The sequence below is a fragment of the Acipenser ruthenus genome, chromosome 9 (assembly GCF_902713425.1).
Source record: "Acipenser ruthenus chromosome 9, fAciRut3.2 maternal haplotype, whole genome shotgun sequence".
Taxonomy (NCBI): domain Eukaryota; kingdom Metazoa; phylum Chordata; class Actinopteri; order Acipenseriformes; family Acipenseridae; genus Acipenser; species Acipenser ruthenus.
This window is the reverse complement of record NC_081197.1, coordinates 35615524-35639011: the sequence shown is the minus strand read 5'-3', so window position 1 is coordinate 35639011 and position 23488 is coordinate 35615524. Positions and strand designations below refer to the sequence as shown.

General features: G+C 36.9%; 1 protein-coding gene across 3 annotated transcripts in view; it reads left to right on the top strand.

Annotated features, from left to right (window-relative positions):
* Positions 1 to 947: 947 nt before the first annotated feature.
* LOC117405885 (rho guanine nucleotide exchange factor 7-like) overlaps positions 948 to 23488 on the top strand; it is a 41967-nt gene continuing 19426 nt past the window's right edge. The window contains exons 1-9 of one of the 3 annotated variants that reach the window (XM_034923667.2): positions 948 to 1341; positions 2378 to 2461; positions 9297 to 9381; positions 9882 to 10015; positions 12629 to 12830; positions 14633 to 14721; positions 17640 to 17734; positions 18110 to 18205; positions 19391 to 19513. In XM_034923667.2, coding sequence (XP_034779558.1) covers positions 1174 to 1341; positions 2378 to 2461; positions 9297 to 9381; positions 9882 to 10015; positions 12629 to 12830; positions 14633 to 14721; positions 17640 to 17734; positions 18110 to 18205; positions 19391 to 19513 — 1076 coding nt within the window. In that variant the 5' untranslated portion in view covers positions 948 to 1173. Of the gene's footprint in view, positions 1342 to 2377; positions 2462 to 9296; positions 9382 to 9881; positions 10016 to 12628; positions 12831 to 14632; positions 14722 to 15866; positions 16060 to 17639; positions 17735 to 18109; positions 18206 to 19390; positions 19514 to 23488 lie in introns of those variants that run through there. The other 2 variants (XM_034923668.2, XM_059029917.1) reach the window with 2 other exon arrangements.

The following is a 23488-nucleotide window of genomic DNA, read 5'->3' as shown; positions in this document are numbered from 1 at the left end:
TTTTTTTTTTTTAACACAACTCTCGCATCTTGCAAGGTTGCCATCTAGTGGAAAAGGAAATACGATAGGTTTGATACTGCAATACTCTACAGGGCAATATCATACCAACTACATTATTACAGCATATTCTTTATACAAGCATTCAGGGCTGCTTTACAAACCAGAAACAGCTCTACAATTAAATTAAATAAAAGCCTGTTGGCAAAAATGACCTGCCACTAAGAAGCTTCATTCCTCTTTTAAACTTGCTAGTCGCTGAAAGGCAAACAGCCAGACATCCATCTGCTACTATCTGCAACAGTATTTAAGAGCAACTTGGTAGCAGTATGACATATCACAATTATTTTTACTGTGTTAGTCTTCCTGTTGTTTAGATTACGTTTGTAAATCGTTTTCTCGTTCTGCTATCAGTTCAGCTACTATAGCAGGAGGTAACCTGCCATTGCGATTCCCTAATTCATTGTGGCAAGCTTTGCTCTGTGTTTTCCAATGCTTTTACCTATAGTTCACCGCAAGGGGGCATATTGATTCATTTGCTTTTAAACGTACATATATTTCTGTTTTTTTTTTCAAGGTACAAAAATGAAATAAATAATTCAGCACTTGCTTTCCAGTATTTTCCTTAATAATATATATATATATATATATATATATATATATATATATATATATATATATATATATATATATATATATATATATATATATATATTCACAGATCATGATAAATACGTTAACATCGGTAGATACCTCAGTACCGGTGTTTTGCATTCCCTGCCCAGACCCATTTCTATGTTAAGCCCTGAATGCAAAACCATGCAAAAAAGATTCCAGTAAAATGCAAATATATATTTGTGAGGGTTGTAAGTGGCTATCCCTGTGCTAAGTCAGTGATGTCATCTGCGGGAAGATCACTGTTGTGTGCATTGCAGGTTGTGTGTAGAGGAAGGCATTTGACAGCTTGCCAAAACCCAGAGTCAGAGGGGAGCGAAGAACTGGACCTACTGGATTTTCAAACGCAAATCGTCATCTGCATCTACATGGAGAAGGAGGGATCAATTGCAGTCTCTGCCCCAAATCTCAGACCAATGTAGACGCAAATGTTAAAAAAAAATCCACATTTATTGTTTTCCCCCCATTTTTCCCGGTTGGATTTACGGCGTGTAAACAGCTATGATGAATTCCGCAGAACAGACCGTTACATGGCTCATCACTCTGGGGGTACTAGAATCACCAAAAAAAACCATCTCGGACCCCGAAGGCTTTTTGCAATCGTCTCTTAAAGATGGGGTGGTCCTTTGCAGATTGTTGGACCGATTGCGCCCTGGCTGTATCGAAAAAGTAAGGACATTTATCTTTATTTTCACCATCCCTGTTGATTTTTAGTAAGCCCTATCGACCTTACACAGGGTAATCTATCAATCTCCAACCCATATCACAATGATTGTTTTGAGGTTTTGTGTCCGAGGTTCATTGTCCTAGACTCCTGCGATACAGCACATATGTCAAAAATTGCGTGGAGGCTTTATCCTAATTTTTTTTAATGCGACCAGTATGTGTTATGATGCTTTTAAAACAAAATACTACTACTAATAATAATAATAAACACAATAAACTAATGAAAATATGTGAACCTTTTCTAATATAAATATAGTGTTACCGTGTAAGGATAAAAGCTTGTGTCCCTGATAAAAACTAATATTTTTTTTTAATGTAAACAAACATGACTATAAACAAGGCCTGTTTTATGAAAATAAGTTCAAGACGCTAAACAGCGAAAGACTGCAGCGAAGAAACATCGACAAATGTGTTTTTTATATATACACAATTTAAAGTGATTCGATTAAAACGTCGTAATATTGTTACAAATTTTGCACCTAGAATTATTTTTGTAGTTTAATGGAAAGAAAGATGCTTAAGACTGGCTTCATTAAAAACAAAACAAAAAAAAAAAACAGAAACAGGTTTCCAGAGCTAAACACTTGTCCTCGTAATCAAAGAATATGTATTTAGTGCAATTAACATGGCCGCGTTGCAATACTATTAGTTGAATGTATTAAAATACTTATGGGAAGCAGTAAAAATGTTTTATTTTTAAAGCTGCTGTACTTGAGATAGCAGAGAAATGAATTGGCATTCCCTATTGTGTGCTTCCTTCTTGCTGTTTGCTCCCTTGTGTTTTCACCAGTGGAATCATATCAGTGTAACGTCATTTCCTTTTTTCAGTTCCCACTTCCACTTCTTCAAGGAGATATGTTACCTGAAATACAATCAATAAATCAATCAATAAACTGTCGCCACTATTTTGTCAGCAATGAATGTCGCTAAACCGAGCTTTGAGATTCGCATATTTTAAGAGCACACATTTCCCTTGTAGGTTTACCAGGAGCCCAAAAACGAGAGCGAGTGCCTCAGCAATATCAGGGAGTTTCTGAAAGGTTGTGGTTCTTTCAGAGTGGAGGTAGGTTTCTGTTTTACCGTCTTTTTTCAGACTGTGCATTTGTTGGTTTGTTGCTGTTTCACTGTTGTGAATGTCACACGTGTTTATGCGCAACACGAATACATAACAAAAGAGACGGGGGTCCCTGTATTTTATCGCATTTTGCTGTGCAGCTGCAGGCCTCTGTGTGTAGGCAGTAAGTAGGGTGTTTTGTTGTCGATAACTTAGATCACAACAGTAATCTCTAACCTTTGTATTAATAAATACGCTTTTTATTATCGTCATACGGTTTGCAGAGTATAATTGTATAATATATGCTGCATTAAAGTTGCCAGAGAGGCACGAATGTTTTGATGTGTAAATTATCATTTTTAACAAGGATCTTAAAGTTTAATCATTTTTCTTTTTTCTTTTTTTTCTATCAGACGTTATTACATCGTCTTCTGTTTTGAAATCACTTAAGTGTTTTTACTGTAGGTCACATTTATTGCCATGATGCATTTTGTAAAGCTATATATTTTGCTGTACATAAAATTCAAGACAGAAGGAAAGGAGGTGCAGGTAGTTTTTATTCCCCCTTGGGCTACACACTTTTTAGAACTTAAAATGCAACCAAACTGGTTATTGTTGGTCTGCGTTGCTGGCAGGAGGGCTGGGTCTGAATGTAAGAGTTTAAAGAGAAAACAAACATTTAACCTGCTTCCTGTAATGCTTCAGTTATATTAGAACAAGATTTAGCCTGATGGTTCATTCAAGCAATGCAAATCTATTCAATTATAACCCATGCACATTGTTTACGCATTGTAGAAATAAGCAGATGGTAAAGGCACATCACAATAATCCTTAAAGATGGAAACTCTACTATCAGACAAACAGAGATTCTCCCTTTTTAAACTATTGGTTGGGACAGAAATGTGTATGCTTAAAGGAATACATTCTATAATATCTTCCAAGGTGAAGGACTGTGCGCTGAAGCCTGTACTTCCCCCACAGTCAGTCTTGAGGAGTCTTTTCATCACCACGTCTTGCTAGAATAGTTATCGTGGGAAAATGTGACCAACAAGATACAGAGCACCCGTAATGGGATATTAAAAGTGGCAGCAGTGTGGAGTAGTGGTTAGGGCTCTGGACTCTTGACCGGAGGGTCGTGAGTTCAATCCCAGGTGGGGGACGCTGCTGCTGTACCCTTGAGCAAGGTACTTTACCTAGATTGCTCCAGTAAAAACCCAACGGTATAAATGGGTAAATGTATGTAAAAATAATGTGATATCTTCTTGTAACAATTGTAAGTTGCCCTGGATAAGGGTGTCCGCTAAGAAATAAATAATAATAATAATAACAATAATAAAAATAATATATAGAAACCTAGGCCTTTGTCACGGAATGCCATACAAAATACAAACAAAATGGAGAACAGGCACTAGGATTATAGGGGAACGTAACACTGTGCTTTCTTTGACTTTAATGAAAGTTGTTGTACACAGGTCAGAGTTTCTCATCAGAAAAGCAAAGGCTGTTATGGTGATTGCTGTCATTAGTCACGACTACTTCTATTTCTAAAGGACCAGACCGATGCATTTGATATGCAACAGCGGCCCAGGGTATCTATGCGAGGAAGAATCGGTATTAATCAGTTTGTCTGGCTTAATAGAATTAAGCAGTGTGACCAAGAGACTATTTCACAGTAACCAGGACTGTCTACTTCCATAGGAACTGACTCAGCTATCTGAATGTCTGGTTCTTGCAAAACTACAGGTAGCAGGTAATTTCCACCTTAAACATACAGTATTCATAACAATTAGCTTGAATCTTTAAAAAACTAAAACAGAGGCATCAGCCATTACATTTTGTACATTGAGTATGTAACTTCAATTTATATATTATATAATCTCACTTACCACCCTACCAACAGAAAGATTCAGACAATTGTGCAGATAAATTTTACAATTTTACAACAAGACCCATCTACAATGCCTATTTTCAAGACTCCCCCCTTGAAGTCATATAGAAGAGACAAGAATATAAGAGAATATGTGGTACACAGTGCTATTCGTCCTTCTGGGGAACCTTTGAAAGGCGCACATCCATGTAATAGACCACGATGTAATACCTGTAAATACATTCATTCTGAAACAGAGATTAGAGGCATTAAATCTTCATTCAGCATTCATGAACATTTTACATGTACCTCTAAAGGAATAGTCTACTGCATTATCTGCAAGAATTGCAACAAATTGTATATTGGGGAAACTAAAAGGCGTTTAGCAGACCGGTTTGTAGAACACTTAAGAAGCATTCACATTAACACCACTACATTTCCAGTAGTCCATCACTTCAACAGTGATGATCACACTGCTGATGACATCACAGTCTGTGTGATCAATCAGTGCTATGGAACAAATGTTACTCGGAAACAAAAGGAACGAGAGTTTATCTTCAAACTGGGAACTTTGGAACCTCTGGGAATGAACATTCTATTGTAATAATCATGACATCATCCACAGAATTTTTGTATAATTACAATTCTTGAATAACAACAAGCTTACTGCACTGTTATATATATATATATTTTTTTTATATATATATATATATATATATATATATATATATGGTTCTATACCTATTTAATAAGCCCATTTTTATGTGATGTAGAAAGCGTTTAGAGTTGTTGTTTTAATAAAGAGAACAAAGCTAAAAAGAAAAGTTTGCCATACAAGGCGATCGTTAGTCTCACTAAACGAGACGTCCTGCTCCAGGAACCTACTACACTACGGTAACCCTCTCTACACTTGGTTGGGATCAACATCCCCTAAACTAACCTACTGCCGTTGCTCCCGAAGTCCTGGACTCCCAGCGACTGCGGGTCGTTGTGACGGTCCTGGTTGAGCAGCCTTCACAGGCGCCCTCTTGCAGTTGAGAGGTTCCGTAGTAGTTATCCTGCAGAGCAGGCACTCTCCTCCTGGATGTAAACAAAGCAAGGTTTCCCTCAGCCCCCTTTTGTGTAGCAGTGGCCTTGCAGTAGCGCTGACTCTCTTTGAGTTCTGCGCGACTTTCACTGGCACACCCCCCAGCCTTCCCTATCAGTTCAGTGCCGGGCGAGCCCACTGCTCAACTGGTCGCTTAGCAACGTGTCTCCTGTTGCGCATCCCAGCTGCTTTCCTAAAGGCACACATACACTTCACGAACCAGCAATAGAGCCCTCCCTGTTACAAAGAGTAGTTGCAGTTTTTTGCAGCTGACTTCCCAGTAAAGAATATAGAATAAAGGTAAGGGGACAGTAAAGATGATAATTTATTTTGAAGCTACTATTGAAGCGTTCTCCATTGACTCCATTTGCTGTTTTTAGGTTCCTCATTAAAAAAAGTGGAAATTTATGAGCTGATCCATGAAGTTTCCATCTTTATTTGGCACCAGTCTTCATCAAAGTTGTGTCATTCAACCTGTTATCTGAGGGCCCACTGTATGTGCATGTTGTGTTAATACATTTTTTTAACCAGACTGTATTTAGGGTAGTTTATGGAAGCCATACTCTGCTTTATTTACATTGAGTCTTAGAAAAAACTTTTGATTTTATCCAAACAAGAGCATCGATTTGTTTATTGCAGTTTTTCAGCATATGATCCTATAAAGTTTTAGGAGATTGTGTCTTTGCAGTTGTGCAGTTTGCAGTCTATTGCACAACGCCAGCTGTGGAAAAAGCTGACAAGGTCTGGAATCAATTTAATACTATTTTGATCTCATTAATTAATTCAGAGAAATTCTCAAGATCAAAGATATTTCAGCAGTTTCAGAATCTTATTATATATAAGTCCAGCAAACCGTGAGATTGTTGCTTTAGAGAAGTGGGTGGTAGCCTTTCTCTCCTTTGTAAAATCACCTCTCTGGATTGTGTTGGCTTCTCTTTTATTAGAGGTTGTTTTGAAATGGTCTTGGTTGGGATGACAAGAAGCGTTGCTGCAAGAGGTCGACCAGAAGCAACAACATTTAAGTACTAAACCAGTGCATTGTACTGAATCGGTGCACATGCCCTGCGTTGTTCCTACAGCTACCGACAAGTGTGATTATTCACAACAATGCACATCCTGGAGTGACTTTTCTCACTTATAATATGGATGTGTTCTGAACATAGCATCCATAAATATAAAACACTCCATGGTAGAGGTGATACTGTTGAAAGAAATCTAGTGACATTCTTTGACAAACAGTTAGACTAAAAGTCTGTCTTATTGTATTCAGTGGTGAAATTAGTTGTTGCCATGAAAACGATTGGTTGACTGACAGGTTTGAAAGTTGTACTCGCATGATGCCTTGTGTTGTGTGAAAGGGTTATGACGGTATTATGTTGGCATAGATTGCGCAATTCCATGCTGTGTGTGGGTATTTTAAAGAATTTTTTTGAACGTCTCTGAGACGGCTCAGTAGCAGCATTTGTGTGTGAAAGGGGTATTAGATGCCATAATTTCTTTTTTTTTTAATAATGACTTGTGCATCATAAAAATGCCTACCATGTAAATATTGTTTTTATAATCTAGACTGGAGCAGGGAATACATTAAAAAATAAATAAAATAACTGTACCTGGCTCAGTTGAGTTTCATTAAATTTGGAAAATGTTTTGAGCATGAGAGCCAATGATGGCTTCGTAGGTCTGTATGGAGGCAGTGTTGTTACAACCTTGTGAACTTTAAGGACTTTCAGTAGGAGACAATTGGCACTTTCCTAGGAACCAACTGAAGCTGTTAAAACATAACTGTCTGTCTGGCTAATATTGCAAAGCGTACTGCACCTTTTCAGACTAACATGCCATTGTTTTTGCATAAAATATATATTTAATTGTAAAATGCAACTGAAAGGGTATATTTAACTACAAAAGGTGAGCTGTGGAAAACTAAATGTCTAAAGAGACTTGGCTGTCATATGTTTACCACAGTTTTCAAGGGATATCTAAAATGAAATGGGTCCATTTGCTGACTTGACATAGAAAGACACACAAAATATAACTGTTACAGAATTGTAAAGCTTAACAAACATTACTGATGCTGTTGCCACTCCCTGTGGTGCATACTGTACTTGTGATGACCTGTTGGAGCCTGATTCTACAGTTGAGTTACTGTATAACACACCTTAAAGATTAAACCTGTTCTGTGGGAAACCGTATCCTAAGAGGCTCCAGATTATTTCCCATGGAATTCTACATTTAGCTAAACATTAAAAAAAAAAAAAAATGTACTGAGATAACAGCAAATACTGTCCAGGAAATCAATTTTACCTTCTCTGTAAAAAACAAAAACAAATAACATTCACAACTGCTGACAGCAAAAGCTCTGTCTCTACTTTAAATAAGAACAGAATGCTGACTGCCTCTAGAAACAAATGGATCTTTGACTGTGGCTCAAAATTTCAGGAAGAAATCAACTTAAACGTGTATTATATAATCGGCAGCACCATCAGAAAGATTAGAGTGAAGAAGATTAATTTATATGTTGGCAAACAATACACACAAAAGCACACACAAAAAATATGGATGTCATTCTGTGGCACACTAGGATCTGTGCTACAGTTGTCATTTAAAAAAAAAAAAAAAAAATGAATATGCTGGGCATATTGGATTCAGGTTCCATAGCATTCTCTCTCACTCTCACTCTCACTCTCACTCTCACTCTCTCTAGCACAGTTTAAGAAGTAAATTCAGTTTCCTGCTTCGGGATTAGAGGGTGGTTCTTGCAAAGTAGAAAACAAAGATATGTCACCATTTAGCCCCCATACTTGTAGCCCTCCAGACACTCAACACATTTCACAAAATGGGCAAAAATGTTCACTTTGAAGTGGGAAGATGCCTGGATGGAAAAATGAGGCTTCATTTGAAAAACAGCCTTAATATATTTTCATGGTTTTCTACCCTGGAGATGCTCTCTGACTCTCTTTGTGTTTAAAGATTTCAAATGTGGCTTGAATGCAGTTATTATTTCAAATGGTAACTGTGACTAAGAGGCTAAAAAAGGAAACTGTGCAGGCTAATTCGATTGAGTTATTCAACATATCTTTGTAACTTATTTTCAGAAGCATTTTTGACAGGCTGGAAGATGTTCTGAAATCTGTGTAGTATTTACAGTGTTTTATTTAACTGCACATTTCCCTACAACAGCATATTGTCATTGAATGTTCTTCATTCAGTTTTATTAATGTATGAATTTAGTTCTCATGTCAAATGAAACTGGCACCAGTCTCAACTCATGTCAAATAAAACTGTCTCTGTATTGAGCCATTCCTTTTTCTGGGTTTTACTTTGAGCCTTTGATATTGGACTCCTCATATAATCCCATATAGACAAGAGAAGAATAACAGGAAATGTAAAGCCTTTGGCGTCCTGTTATTTTTCAGTTTTGCGCTGGACTACGCAAGACGCTAGCTACAGCCGCAGAGCACAATGAAAGTTGGTCTCATCTTACAATCTTTTTTTTGTTTGTTTTTAAGTGTACTGTATTACATTTTTGGTAAACTTTCCTTATTTATGTAAATAATAAAGGTAATATTTAATATTGGATTGCAGTTGAAGGATTTGGGATTTTAATTTTATTGTACGGTTTGGTCATTGCAAAGTGTTGGTATACATTCACAAACCTGTGTTGGAATGGAAAATCTGAATTTTATTCTGGATTTTAAAGAGTTGGGAAACGGTAGACATATCTTGCATTGGAGATAATCCAAGCCTTAAAAAAAAAAAAAAAAAAAAACAGGCAGTTCTCTGCAGGAGAATTAATAAATACAATCCACATGTTTCCTATAGTAAATTGACCTATTCGATTAATGTGTGTGTTTCTGTACTACTTAAAGCATTCTGTTTTTCCCCCTCTGTAGACGTTTGATGCAAATGACCTGTATCAGGGGCAGAACTTCAGCAAGGTCTTGAATTCCCTGGTGGCTCTAAATAAAGTAACAGCAGGTAAGGGGATTCTGTTTTTGCATTATGGTTACTGGGAGTGATCTTGCTCTCACAGGCTGAGTGGGCTTGCACACTGGTTTCTTGGTGAAATATGTGAGCAGATAATGGTAAATGATTCATAAATAATAATAAACCTTTACATTTTTTTGAGGCAGCTAGTACTTTTGTGCTGTGATTATAATTAGATGTATTATACATTTACTAGGGCAGCAGTGTGGAGTAGTGGTTAGGGCTTTGGACTCTTGACTGGAGGGTCGTGGGTTCAATCCCTGATAGGGGACACTGCTGCTGTACCCTTGAGCAAGGTACTTTACCTAGATTGCGCCAGTAAAAACCCAACTGTATAAATTCCTTTTTGCTGTTGGCCAATTAAAACAGACATGCAAATAACCCAACACACTGACAGTTGTAATATGTTATTTATTTGCTTCATGGGGAATATGTACTGTATGTACAGTACCTGACTTACCTTGTTACAGGTTGTGATCTTCCTTTTCCAGATATTGGTGTTGGCAGTGATTCTGTATGTGCTCGCCACTCCTCCTCCCATCGGATCAAGTCCTTCGATTCCCTTGGATCGCAGTCTTCCCTTAGCAGAACGTCAAAGCTGTTTCAGAGCCAGTATCGAAGTTTGGTAAGTTTGGACACATTTCAGAAGGTTGTTGGTTCTCGGAGATTTATATATTTTAAATATTTGATACATTTACTGTGAGAAACTTCAATAAAGTTATCTTGATCCCACAGCAGTTTGGCCAAGTCTATGTAGTTCTATTGTGTTCTTTGGAAAGCAACTTGCCCTCCTTGTTCCTCAGTTACACTCCAGACTTGGGTATTCCACTGTAATGCAACACCAAATGAGATCTACAAATCATTTCTAACACATAAGATAACTAGGTCAGCTTAAAAAGTAGTGGTGCATTTTTGAATGAATCCATTTTTGGGTAATCCAAAATCATGGCACTTAAGTATTTTGACAGAAAGCTGTCCTGTTGGAAGAAGATTTGATGTATAATGCTCTTGGGGATTAACACCATTGCTTGTCATGTATCTGCTGGTGCAGCTCTGAAGTTTGTTTTAAAGTGTAGCGGACAAGAAGTTTGTTTTAAAGTGTAGAGTAATAAACTACAAGGCCTGCAAGGTTCTTTGTTCACTTCACTTAAAAACAAATCATGGCTATCCTACACCTTTACTTCATAGAAAAATACCTTAAAGTGTGTGCTCTTTCTTTGGCTTTTTTCTTGGATACCCAAATACATCTAGACTAGGGATTAGCATTTCAGTATATTTTAATGATCATATACACTACATGTAAGTTAATTAACATTTACACTATTATACTTTACATCAATGTGCCATAATAATAATAATAAAAAAAAACAATCGTGGTACTAGTTGACATTGCTTCAATAAGTAGTTATTTTTATTAACAGGAAGTAACAGTATAATAGAAGCACAATATGCATACAGCCCAAACAGCAATTAAAGGCAACATAATAACGTACAGTTTACAGTGAATCAATAAATGATGTCTTGATTAGACAACTATAAAATAGAAATAAATGTTTAGTCAGTATGTCGCATACTGTACCTCCCAGTCCTGGTATACGTTTTTCTACATGAAGCCTTATAAATACTGTAGTACAGAGTAGCTGTTAAATCATTGAATGTCATCAACTAAAAGTCATCATTGTAACGGACCTACAAAACAGGTTTTATTTTATTTTTTATTTAACCCTGCCCTTCAACAGTGCTGATAGTCAATGTAGTGATCATTTCAGATATTCTGTTTGTATTTCGCTCCTTTGTGGAGTGCATTTGGTGTAGTTAGCTGTAAAGGTGCTATCTGCTGGGGCTCTAGACTGCAGGGAGGTGGATACATGCTTGTCGTAGGTGGTTTAACATTGTCCCTATGCTGTTCATGTAGCTCACTCTTTTATTGCAAAGTGTGAATATTACTGTTTTAGTAGCTACTTTGGTAAAATATCCCCAAACAATTATTTTTTTATTTTTATTATTTTATTTTTGCAACTCAAGGCTGCTACCCACCAGACACGATGTGACAAGTGAAACTGTGCAAAGATGCGACAAAATGAATAGAACCTAAAATTTCACACCACAGGCAACGCGGGAGCAAATTGACCAATCACAGAACAGCTTTAATGCACATGGTCCAGCAGGGTGAAGCAGTATCTAAAATGATGGAGGAAACAATAATACTCACAGAGCTTTATGACAAAGGTCATCGCAACTATAAGATCCAGATTTGAAAGACAATATATGGGAGTCCATTTTGAAGGAACTGGATAAGCCTGGTGTGTGATTTATTGCCATATATGTTGAAATACCATCAAAGAAGACATTCATAATTTCCACATCATGTTGTTGATCATAGTTTTGTCAATAGAAATTTTAACATTTGTATAGATCCGGCAGTTTTCAAACCTGTTGTCTCGCCTCGGTGTCGCTTCTGGTCTCTTTGCCCAATGAAAATCGCATTGCGCCTGGTGTGTGCCAGCCTTCAGATTGGAATTGTTTGAAATTAAGTGGTTGCAGTCTCGTTCATGATCTGTTTGGTATTGTCTGGCTTATTAATATTAACCACAGCAGATTAAGTATAAACAATTAAACCATGACCGCAAAGAATACTGCAGTGTAAGATGGCTCCTTTTTTTGGTAAAATACCTCTATTGTATTAATTAAATTCAATAATTAATCATGGTTTTAATATGTGCACTGGTGCATTTCAACCACCTCCATTACCCATAGCTACAGTATTGGTATCGCCCACACTTAAGTTTTTTTTTTTTTTTTTTTGTCAGGAGCATGAGTAATTTAGAGCCTAGAAAGAAATTGTCATTTATTTAATATATATTTTATAGTTGTGATGCAGTGGCAGGTTTAGCGTGGTTAATGAGTCTGTTCAGACCATTTTATATTTTTGCAATACAAGATAGATGACACGATTTTAGTAATTTTCTAAACGATTTATACATTTTCAAATCGGTTAGTCGAATAAATGTTTGCGTGCCCATCCCTAATCTAGACATCCTTGCTTTTTACTTTGCACACTTCTGTGGTAGCGTGATAAGTTATTATTATTATTTTTTTCAGCTTAAACTTGTTTCATTTCATACACCAACAGAAGTCAAAATCCGTAGTGTATCATGTCACATCCTCTGGCAACGCAGCGATCTGATTGGTTGGAAAGGTTGTGATGGTGTATAACATTCTTTATTCTTCCTTGCAGGACATGACTGATAACAGCAACCATCAGCTGGTGGTGAAAGCACGGTTTAATTTCCAGCAGACCAATGAGGATGAGCTCTCATTTGCCAAGGGGGAAATCATCCACGTCTTGCGGGTAGAAGAGGGGGGCTGGTGGGAGGGAACGCTAAACGGGAAATCCGGGTGGTTCCCCAGCAACTACGTCAGAGAAGTCAAAGGAAGTGGTGGGTTACATGGCCAGTCAAACTCCGAACTGAACTTTCATGAATTACAGAGCAAATATTGTAGTGGTGCGAAGGCAATGGACATCCAAAATAGCCTAGTGATGTTGAAAAAGATGATATGCAACGAAATATAAAAAACATTAACTGCCTGGAGCTGTGTAACATTGTCTGTCATCTGTTGCATGAAGAGCCCCCACCGTTTACCCTTGAGCTCTTAATGGATCATGTGAAGCGGATTAGTCAGTTGTAGTTTTCATGAAAGTGAGAAGGGATAATATAGTCTTTTAAAACAAAGAAATTCCAAATAATTTGACCTTTATGACCTGAGTTTTCTCTGTAGGCATTAATGTAACTTACTTTTTGTATGCCCATTTTTTATGGTTTTGTGATTTGGTAAGAAATGTTAATAGCTTTAGCATTGGTTTACATTAAAAACCAAGCATTTTATGTTTATTAAGTAAAAACAAAAAGGAAAAATGAAGTAGGGTCTTATCTTAAGAGAGTTCTGGATATATCCACTAGATATAGATTTTGAGTCCTTATACTTTATAAAAATGGTAGTGCTGTGGGGGGTTGGCGTTCCTGTTGGTTATATATAGCCTGATACTGTATGACCTTTTGTCCCTGGGTTGCCATTTTTTTTCTATTCTAGCTTGGAAGTGATCAAAAATCTTAACATAATAGCTGTGCGTGGACTGACTTATGGTGGTCTGATCTAATAAGTATCCATATCACAAAGTAGCCATCACAGGAGGCACTAATTGTTATGTTGGATAGACAATGGGCCCTATTTTAATGCAAAGGTGTTTATTTTTTAATTTTATTGGGATATATAATTTAACTGATCCTTTGTGCAACTAAGTTGTTTATAGTGTTACAGTAAATGATAATGTATCTTGTTTGCACTGGCATCGGAATAGGTCTCAATAATATGATGTCCATGAGCAGTGATAAATGCAGTCTTCTGGTTAGCAAGCAGTTCCACAAAGCTGGGTTGGAAGCTGTAACTACTGTACGGAAGGTGAAGGTCTGTTTTACAAAGCCCATTGACTCTCCGTGAGAGGCAGGAAGAAACGGCCAATCGGCTAACAAACACAGGAAGTCTTTAATTCTTGAGATCTAACATCCTTTTCCAAATAGGGTTTGAGGTTATCCATTGTAATGTGACTCTAAAACAATTTCAGGGATAGGGCAGTTAAAAAAAAAAACCCCAAAAAAACAAAAAAAAACTGTTCAGTTCTTCAGCCAAAGACAAACAATGGGCCAAAGCATTTAAGATAAGGAGTTTCTACTTTTAATCAAGTGGTTCTAATGTTCTAGGTGAATACCAAATACTTTCATGGAAATTACCACCTTATATAGGTAGAGAATTACCAGATATTGAGTTAGATCAATTTCTGACTAAATCAATGTAAAGATCTAGCCTGTGACTTCCTATGCAAATTTTCATGTAGAGGGTGTTATTGCTTTCATATTTCAATGTAACTATTAGTGATGGATTGAACCAGATGCAGAACCATTAACTGGGGTCCAGTGTAAAGGTACTAAGAATTTCTGAATCTTTTAAAAGTACTTCATTTGTAAAATAACTAGCAGACATTCGATCAAAGTGATGCAGCAACAACCAGCTGCTACAGACTATGTTTTGAATGTTTTACATTTGCAGACCCCAGAATATATAAAATTGGTATTCTGCACACAGTTTCTGAATGCAATTGCTATTGTGTAATCATCTTAGTTACAGCAGAAATAATAAGTAGGCTCCTTTTTAACAAAAAATTCACTCACTTTTTCTCTTTTAGAGAAGCCAGTTTCTCCGAAATCCGCAACCCTCAAAAGCCCTCCCAAAGGCTTTGACACATCTGCAATTAGCAAAACATATTATAATGTGGTAAGTACATTGTTTAATAATATATGCTGTGTGGCTGATAAGCCCATTGGCTTCTGGTTAATTGCATGCATTTCCAGTTGACCGATTTGTATTTTAATTAAAACGTGTAAATAACGAAGCCTATCTGGTCCATTTTTTATTAACTTTTTTTGGCACGAATGTCATGTGTTCTGTAGCAAGGGATTGCTGTACTGGGATTGTGGAGGAGTTCTATAAAGTACCGAGTGGGTGCAGCAGATGCTGCAGATCATGTACAATATTGCTCCTGCTGCTGGTGGATAAAGCTGTTTACTGGATTGTTTAGAAACGATGCCAAATCTGTTTTACAGCTCACTGAAATCCACAACCTGGCTATCCTGTAATGAGGACAAAAAATGTAAAAACAAAGGAAAAAATAAAACATGCTAACACTGCAAATTCCATTTTGAAAACAGCAGTTGTATGAATTTGAGATTGCACATTAAAGTGCTGTTGTCTGTAAAGATCTCCAATTATAACTAGAAAACTTGTTTGGGAAGAAACAAACCACGTCTGCCCTTTTGAATGGAGTTCTTTGTTTTCTGTGACGCGCTGATCAATATCCCTATAGTTACAGCAGTCACTCCAGGTCTTCATTTATAGAGTGCGAGCTGGGTCACTTCTTGCTCCAGGTATCCATTGCTTACTGTTTTATTTATAATATTGAGAGTTAATTGCTTAAATCTACAACCACCTTTTGTGACCGTTTTCTCCAAAATTGATGACATTAGCAGGTGCTCACTCCTACTGTAGTTCTGCACTTCGGACCTCTCGCCCTCCATTCTAGCTTCAGGGCAGTATTAGGAAGTGGAATCCTCTTTATGAAAATCTATCATCTTGAACTTGCTTGATTCTGGGCAGCTTTCTGATGAAGATTACTGAAAAAAGGGGGAAAGATAAAATAAAAAAAGTAAAGAACATTTTGCTGTCCGTGCATTAGCCTTTATTTTGCAGTGTGCGTGGTTACAAGGGTATGGCTCAATGTAGGTCATTTTCTATCAGTTCTGTGGCTGACAGTTATGCCTCAGGCAGTCGGCTGGCTGTGTTTGTGTGACTGTGTATTGTCAAAAACAGTTGAGACTTTCCACGCCTTCTAAGTTCAGTGAGCTTCACATTACTGTTGAGCAGGGATGGTATCAGCCATTCATTAGTTACACGATGGAGCACAAGGACTGTTCAGTAGAAAGGGCTATGTACATGCACTTGTTAAAGAGGCTTGCTTCATTGTGTGCCGGGAGGAAGGATATTGTGCAACGTTACTGACACCTCATGGGACCCTGCAGCAGTCGGGATGTAGAGAGGAGACTGAGGGGAAGAAGGGTGATTATTGAAGTGTCCATGCGGAATGCTGCTGTTAATCCTGGTTAAGGAGGTTTGGGCTAGAAGCTGACTAGAAATTAAACCTGGTGACAATACAGTAACTGCATGTGTGTTAGAAGGTCCCCCCTCTAATGTTTAATGGGAAAAAAAGAAGTGTGTATTTTATTCACTTGGTTTCCTTTTATTTTCTTCACTTGGTTTCCTTTTTTTGTATATGCAGAAAGTGAACTAACCAAAAAGTTGTTTTTATTAATTTTAAAAGCAAACTTTGCTTTAGTGACTAATGAAAATTACCCAGCAATTCCAGCAACTGACAGTCAACCCTTCTCTTACGTACCAACATGAAAAACAGGAATATATCCGCCTGAGGCGGCTGAATGGTTTGGAATGCAAGTCGGATAAAGCCTGAAAGTTACTGGCTGCAAATGTTCCTATCTGCTACTGTAGCTCGAACAGAGACAAAGGCATTTGTTGGTCTTGGGCCCCTTCTGTTTCCATTAGTAAATGTCGTTAATATTACCTCATTTAACACATTTAGTTTTTTACCTTAATGGAGCTGTATTGTATATAGGGACCAATATTTCCTTAAAGCTGAAGTGTCAGCTACTGTATTACATTATGAAGGCGAGGCAATGTAACATTTGCGTTTTGCATGATCATGACTTTAAAATAAAACCTTGTAGTTCTGAAGCTCTTATCACATGCCTTAGGCATTTCATTATATTATCTTTCCTACCCCTCAGTGCACTGTAAATAACTGTCTGACACTGTCTGTCCATCTGTCTCTTGCCGCCTCAGTACTCTTAATTCTGTTTATACAATGATGGGATGATTTGTGGCTGAGCTGTTTCAGATTTCTTTTAAATAAAACATTGAATATTGGAATATAGAGGATGGTTTTTACTCTTGGATTCTAATGTCAGCTCCATGACAGAAGAGGAACAGAATAAAATGGTCTGAACATTTTTTTTTTTTAAATGAATAGGACCATTCAGGAAGTAACGTGCAGAGGCACGGGAGGGGAAAGAAACCCTGAATTCAGAGTCCATGTGAATGGCTCAGTGTCTGATTTTCACCAGCTCCTTTCTCCAGGGGAATCGGTGGAAACGGAGTGATGAACTGCGCTACAGGAAGTGTTTGTACTTAGCTGTTTAGGAATGACTGAATTTTATTATTGAAGATGTATCTGTGGATCACAAAGGGTGCTGCAGACAGGGGCAGAAACTTAATAACATTGCTCCCACAAAGAGGGTACAGTACTTGGTTGGCTTTGAAACAGACATTGAGTTCTGTTCAGTTGATCTAAACAGAAATTGATCTAGATACACTCTCTAGATTAAAACCGTGCCTTAGTGTTCCAAGGTTCTGAAAATTATAGGTGTCTTAGTGTTTTTTTTTAACTGTTAAAATATGATTTTAGATAATTTGGAAAGACTTGGGTATCCCACGCAGCGTCACACGCTTCGGGGGACACCATGTGTTCATCTTCGCCTTTCCCGAGTCAGAAAATAAGAAAATAAAAATTGGCGACCTACTAAATTAAATAAAAAAAGGAAATATATGTTTTGTTTTGTTTTCAGGTGTTGCAGAATATTTTAGAAACTGAGAGTGAATATGCTAAGGAACTTCAGAATCTTCTATCAAATTACCTGCGTTCATTGCAAGCCACAGATAAGTAAGCGAGGCCTTCAGTTTTGGTTACGTCTATTGTTATTTTGGGAGTTTAAATGTTGTGTTTTTTGTTTTTTTTTGTAATTTACAGTTTTGCAAAAGATCTGCATGTCAAATGTAGATGTTAATCTATAAAGCAGGGCTATTTATTTCATGTTCAATGAAGTATTTTCTATATAGGCACCAATATTGTACACACATTCACTGTGAACTAAACAGAATCTTACATCCCTTAATACTTTGGGGTGACCCAATATGAATGGTAAAGAATAGTTATTAAACATTCAGCACTTCAGTTCTGCTCTACCAATATTTATCTAAACACAGTTTAATTTTTTGCTGATTTCTTCACTCTTTGCAATTTGTTTGGTAAATGTAGGATAAGTTCTTCTGATATCTCTCATATACTGGGAAACCTGGAAGAAATCAGCACTTTTCAGCAGATGCTTGTCCAGTCCTTAGAGGAATGCACAAAGTAAGTACTCTGGGAATGATTTCCCTAATAACTTCTTTACCATTGTTTGCAGGAACTGGAAACGTTTGGTGTTTAAAATATCTGCAGTGAAGCTTGTAATAGTCCCTACATTCTGATCCTGTACACTGAATATCAGTCGTCTTTTTCTGTGTTCCCTGCACATACAAAGAGAAGGTTGATGTTTCTGTTTTCCAGGCTACAGATCATGTTGATGCCTTAGCTGACACAACTACGTTTGCAATCTTGTAATTATGGGCTGTGAGTGAATGATAGAATAATGGAAAACAACATTTAAATCTGTGTTTTTTCCTGTAGAGGTTTGTAAGATAAAACCAAACACAATAAACAACGACAGGTATTGAACTATACTACAACTCCTACCAACTTATTTCCTTGTGTATGGGGTTAAATAGCATTGCATTTATTTGCTTGCTTCTTTCAAAATAAGATTTGTCATACACTTTTATATCTTCATTCTAACTCTTTCAAAACCCCTTATTCATAAAATAAATTGTATCTGTTTTAATTATAGAGCTGCTTTACTGAGAGTTATTTATCTTGATAAGTGCAGCGCCATCTTGTGGTAGACTCTAAATATGTCAAGATCTTTTCACGCAACACAGATTATTTCAATTGCTGTTAAAATATTTTTATGAGTTGGAGATTACATTTCAGAACTGATTGAAAAATAAATTCTATGAATGTATCTAAAAAATGTTGTGTAAAATGGGTTTCGTTTGTATGCTTACAGCTTATGTTTTTTGTCGTAGTTAAAGGTAAGTATATCTGTAGCCATAGCAAGTGCTCCCAGTACATGTCCAGTATATAAGTTCAGTAGCTGTTACTGATTGTTGTGGTGTGCAGGAATCTGTTATGTCGTATCTTGTTCTTTATTCATGTGAGCTTGCATTCTATACATTTTCCTTCTAAATGTAGCAAGTATAACAATTGATACAGTGATGTTACCCTTCTTTTAAAAATGTTTCTAGGTGGCTGTTTGCCTAAATGTGAATCAGATTGTGCCAGGGTACCCTGCCTTGAACATTAGACCTAACAATGTAGACATTTCGTTTTGTAGATTGTGTTGGTTTTAGTACTTTGCTTAATTGACAGTACTTACTTTGCAGAGATTGCGCACACAATCCAAGTCTGTTTTGTTAATTTTTTTCATCTTTGCATGTCCAGGGTGCCTGATGCTCAGCAGAGAGTCGGGGGATTCTTCCTAAACTTGATGCCCCAGATAAAAAGCCTTTACATTGCCTATTGTGCTAATCACCCTTCAGCAGTAAATGTCCTTACAGAACACAGGTATGTCACTCAGCGCTTATGGCTCATATGTTGTTAATTGTAAAAGGCATTTCATAGGAATTACAATGGACCACTATACACTGACTGGATGCACAACTTGCATACACCAGTGAATCTGGAAATCACAATGGTGTCACACTGCTGAGTGGCATTTCATTGCTGCTAGTCGTGGTATAAGCACATAAAATGGTATAGGAGGGATAATTAAGCTTTATGGTCGTGTTGTGTTTCAAGAAACTGGCTCCAGTGTCGTAATGTCTGTTCTCTTTTGAAACAATAGGATTAATCTGTTGCACCAGTGTAGAATGTGTATGAAAACCAGGCAAAACGTATACAGTTACTGACATGTAACAAACCTCACTTGGGCTATGTAATCACCACATCCGTTCTGGCAATAGGTTGGAACACCATTGTGAATTTAGGATATCTTGCGGATAGAAGTAAGACAAATGATGTATTTTGTGGTTGGCGATGCAATTTCCAGTCTCATCGTGCACTGTGTATTTTACACAAGGGTACATGATGCTTTAAGCCCGGAACAGACGGCCACGGCGTGGCACCGCTGGACATTTTTACGGTGTGATTTTCCTAGTCCGCACCCGGGCACACGTGAGCTTTATGCACTATGTGACTGACTACATACTGACTATTATTTGTGGTAGACTGATGGGCTATCAAAAGGTAAACTATGGTAGCCCACCACAAATTTTCGTAACCCATATTTCCATTTAACGCTACGCACCATCAGTGTTGCCAGTTCCGCAGTTTTCCCGTGGAATTGGGCTACTTCAAAAACACAGCCGCGGGAAATATTAATGAGTTGCGGGTTGATAATGTAATTAGATTGGTGGTATAACTTTAAAAGACTGAACTGTTTTCATGTTTGCAATATTGTTTGGGATACAGTACCAGCATTAGTATTTCAATAAAGAGATCACGCTGTAATTCGGTTGCTGGCCTTGTATGAATGTTGATTTGTCCCTTCAGAGCTTCCGTACAAATTTGATACTGATGTGTGGATGAGCTGTACTGGGGTTTGTAGTTTTTATCAAATTTATACTAGGTATCTTTTCTTACAAAAGCTTTTGATTTGGTTTTTTTTTATGCCAGCGCGGAATTGCGCATTTTCCAAGTTGCTCCTGCATATCTGCAACTTTTAGTGTGGGAAAATCCTGCAGAGATATTTTAAGACACCAAGCTACTATATTTTTCACCCAATTTAGAATGCCTGAAACACCACAACAATCTCCAAGGAAGTGGGTGTCAGTGACGAAAGCACTATGAGCCACATTCTGAGCAGTTTTGGTTAAAATAAATAAATAAATAAAAGTAGTGCTGGATATTTTAAATGTCGCAAGACTTTATTCTCTCGTACGTGATTCTCGGCCGCTATCTTTAAGCGTTATAGAAACTCAGTGCACTGCAGTAAGTAAACAGTTTAAAAAAAAAAAAAGATGATATTAAGTTTATTTAGGTGTTTTGCAAGCGGTGGCTTTCACTTTAACTTTTAAAACTCAGCTCCATTCATTTTGGGGTGCCAGCGCACAGGTTGTTACGCACATATTACTCAGGCACCGTAAAAGCCACCTATCTGGCTTGTTTAAAAGTACAGATTCGGGGCTTTCCAAAGACTTATTCAGTGTGTGTATGCGGTACTTCTAGCCGGAACTACGATCACCTGAAGTTAAGCCTCTGATTATGTGCCAGAGTTAACAGCTTAGGTTTCATTTTGAGTCTATTGTTCCATCATTGCAGCAGCTAGACTGAAAGGGGTGGTATTGTTGGAAAGATTAGAAGCTCAGCTTCCCCCCATGTTCATTTCATATTGAAGTTCAATGGTACAGTGTTTTATTTTGAGCTATCTATGATTAGAATATATATGCAGCAGTGACCAAACATGATTTGTTTAGAAAATATATATATATATATTTTTTTTTTTAACATATATTCTCATCTCTACCACATATAGTATGCAACTTACATAATATGAAAGGAAATTTTGTTATCGAGTAGTTAATAAATGAAAACAGTGAAAAACAGGCGGAAATAAGGCTGGTGTGTAAAGAGTTAAAAAAAAGAAATGGAGCGCTGTTTTAAAAGAAAAGCACCTTTTTCTTGTGCTGCATGCAAAAACTTCACGTCAGGCAATGGCAAAAGCAATGGAGAGTGCTCTGTCTCACAGTGAAGAACAGCTGTTGGTCTCTTGAAAGCAGCCCATTTTAAAGCAACACCAGTGTGAATGATGATGCAGTAAAAAAAATATATAGCTTTTTATATGCAAAAGTACCTTTTTTTTTCTTTTTTTTTTTCTTTTTTTTTTTCTATTTTCCCCCTAAAATTTTGGAATGCCCCCCATTGGCTACAGCATAGGGGGGGAAATCCCCTCAGCACACAAAAATGAAATTCAAGCCTTGATAGGCCAACGTGTTAATAATAAGCTTGCTTTCAGTTAAAACAAATAATTGGGCAATTTTGAAGTGACTTTGGGCTATAAACCCAACAGAAATCTGGCAACCCTGCGCACCATTAAAAAAATGTAGACAGATACAATTTTAAGGTGGTAAAGTTCAAAAAAGAAATCCGACATCACTTCTGAGGGCCACTAATAAAACAGGTTGTGTTTTATTTTTAACCATATATAACCAGATACTGCCAAAGTTTGCTAACAACCTAGTTTTTGTTAATATTTCTACCAAAACAATAACAAGCTAATAATAGTTTCTTCATATAAAATGTAGGGAATTATGTTTGACCGCATAATTTGCATTATTTTCCCAGACTTTATCATTCCTGGGGACTCAGTCTGGATTTTTGATCCAACCAATATCTCATCATTAGTTTTAAAATATTCACTGCGTAACAAATTAAATCAATCATGTTCTTGGTCCTAAATGGACTGTGGGAATTAATATGCACTTTAGTAGTATTAGTAGTCTTGTTTTTATTTTTCTTCACCTATGCCATTTATATAACCGAGCCCCACCTTTTACCTTCATTAGGTAAACAATTTCGTACCATTTCTTTTATATTTTTAAATATTCATAAAATATCTATAAAGCACATAAATAAAAAAGGATTAGTTAATTTTTCTTTACCCTGTGCACTCACACTCATAGTGTCCACTGTGCATTATCAGTAACTAAACTCTGCAAGTGTTGCATATGTTTTCAAGACGTATTATTATTATACAATCAATATACAGTAGTACCGTACAAATAAACTTGGTGACCTAAATGTGTACACAGAATATAAACATGAGCACGGCTGCTGACTTAATAAAAACAACAATAACGTCAGGGTATACATTTAAAATAGTACAAATGCATTGCACACTTTAGAAAGACATTGCCATGTGAGGGAGGCTCTCTCACAATACCGTTAGCTAATAGATTAGTTGGAAATATAAAAATAAAGTAAAGCACCTTTATTAACTTTCTACTGTGCTTGCGCTGCAGTGTCCCTACACCTCGGTAACACTGTGATAGCCTCTGAGGGTATGGTGTTCTTTCCTGTTTATTAATTTGTTTTATATTTATGTATATGTGTGTGTGTGTGTATATATATATATATATATATATATATATATATATATAATTAATCTCAGCCATAACTAAAATACAGTAGCCTACTGTATACTTGCAATCACTGTATACCACCGGCACCATTCTAGTAAAGTATAAAGCAAATTCCCTTCTCTGATTGGTTTATCTGTCATGTCACTGATCTGGCAAGCAACTAATGCGCGATTTAAAAAAAAAAAAAGCATGGAAAGTCATGAATCTTAAGGCATGAACCAATCACGATTGGATTTGCTGGTTACTATAGCTACCGCTTCAACTGAGTAGGCGTGTACTAAACGGGAAGTAAACTGAGCTGGTTTATCAGTCTGTCTGTACAAAGTAACCAAAGATTTTCTATATAGACAATCTTTGAAGTAATTGCTTAAAAAAAAAAAAAAAAAGTTTAGAAGCCGCC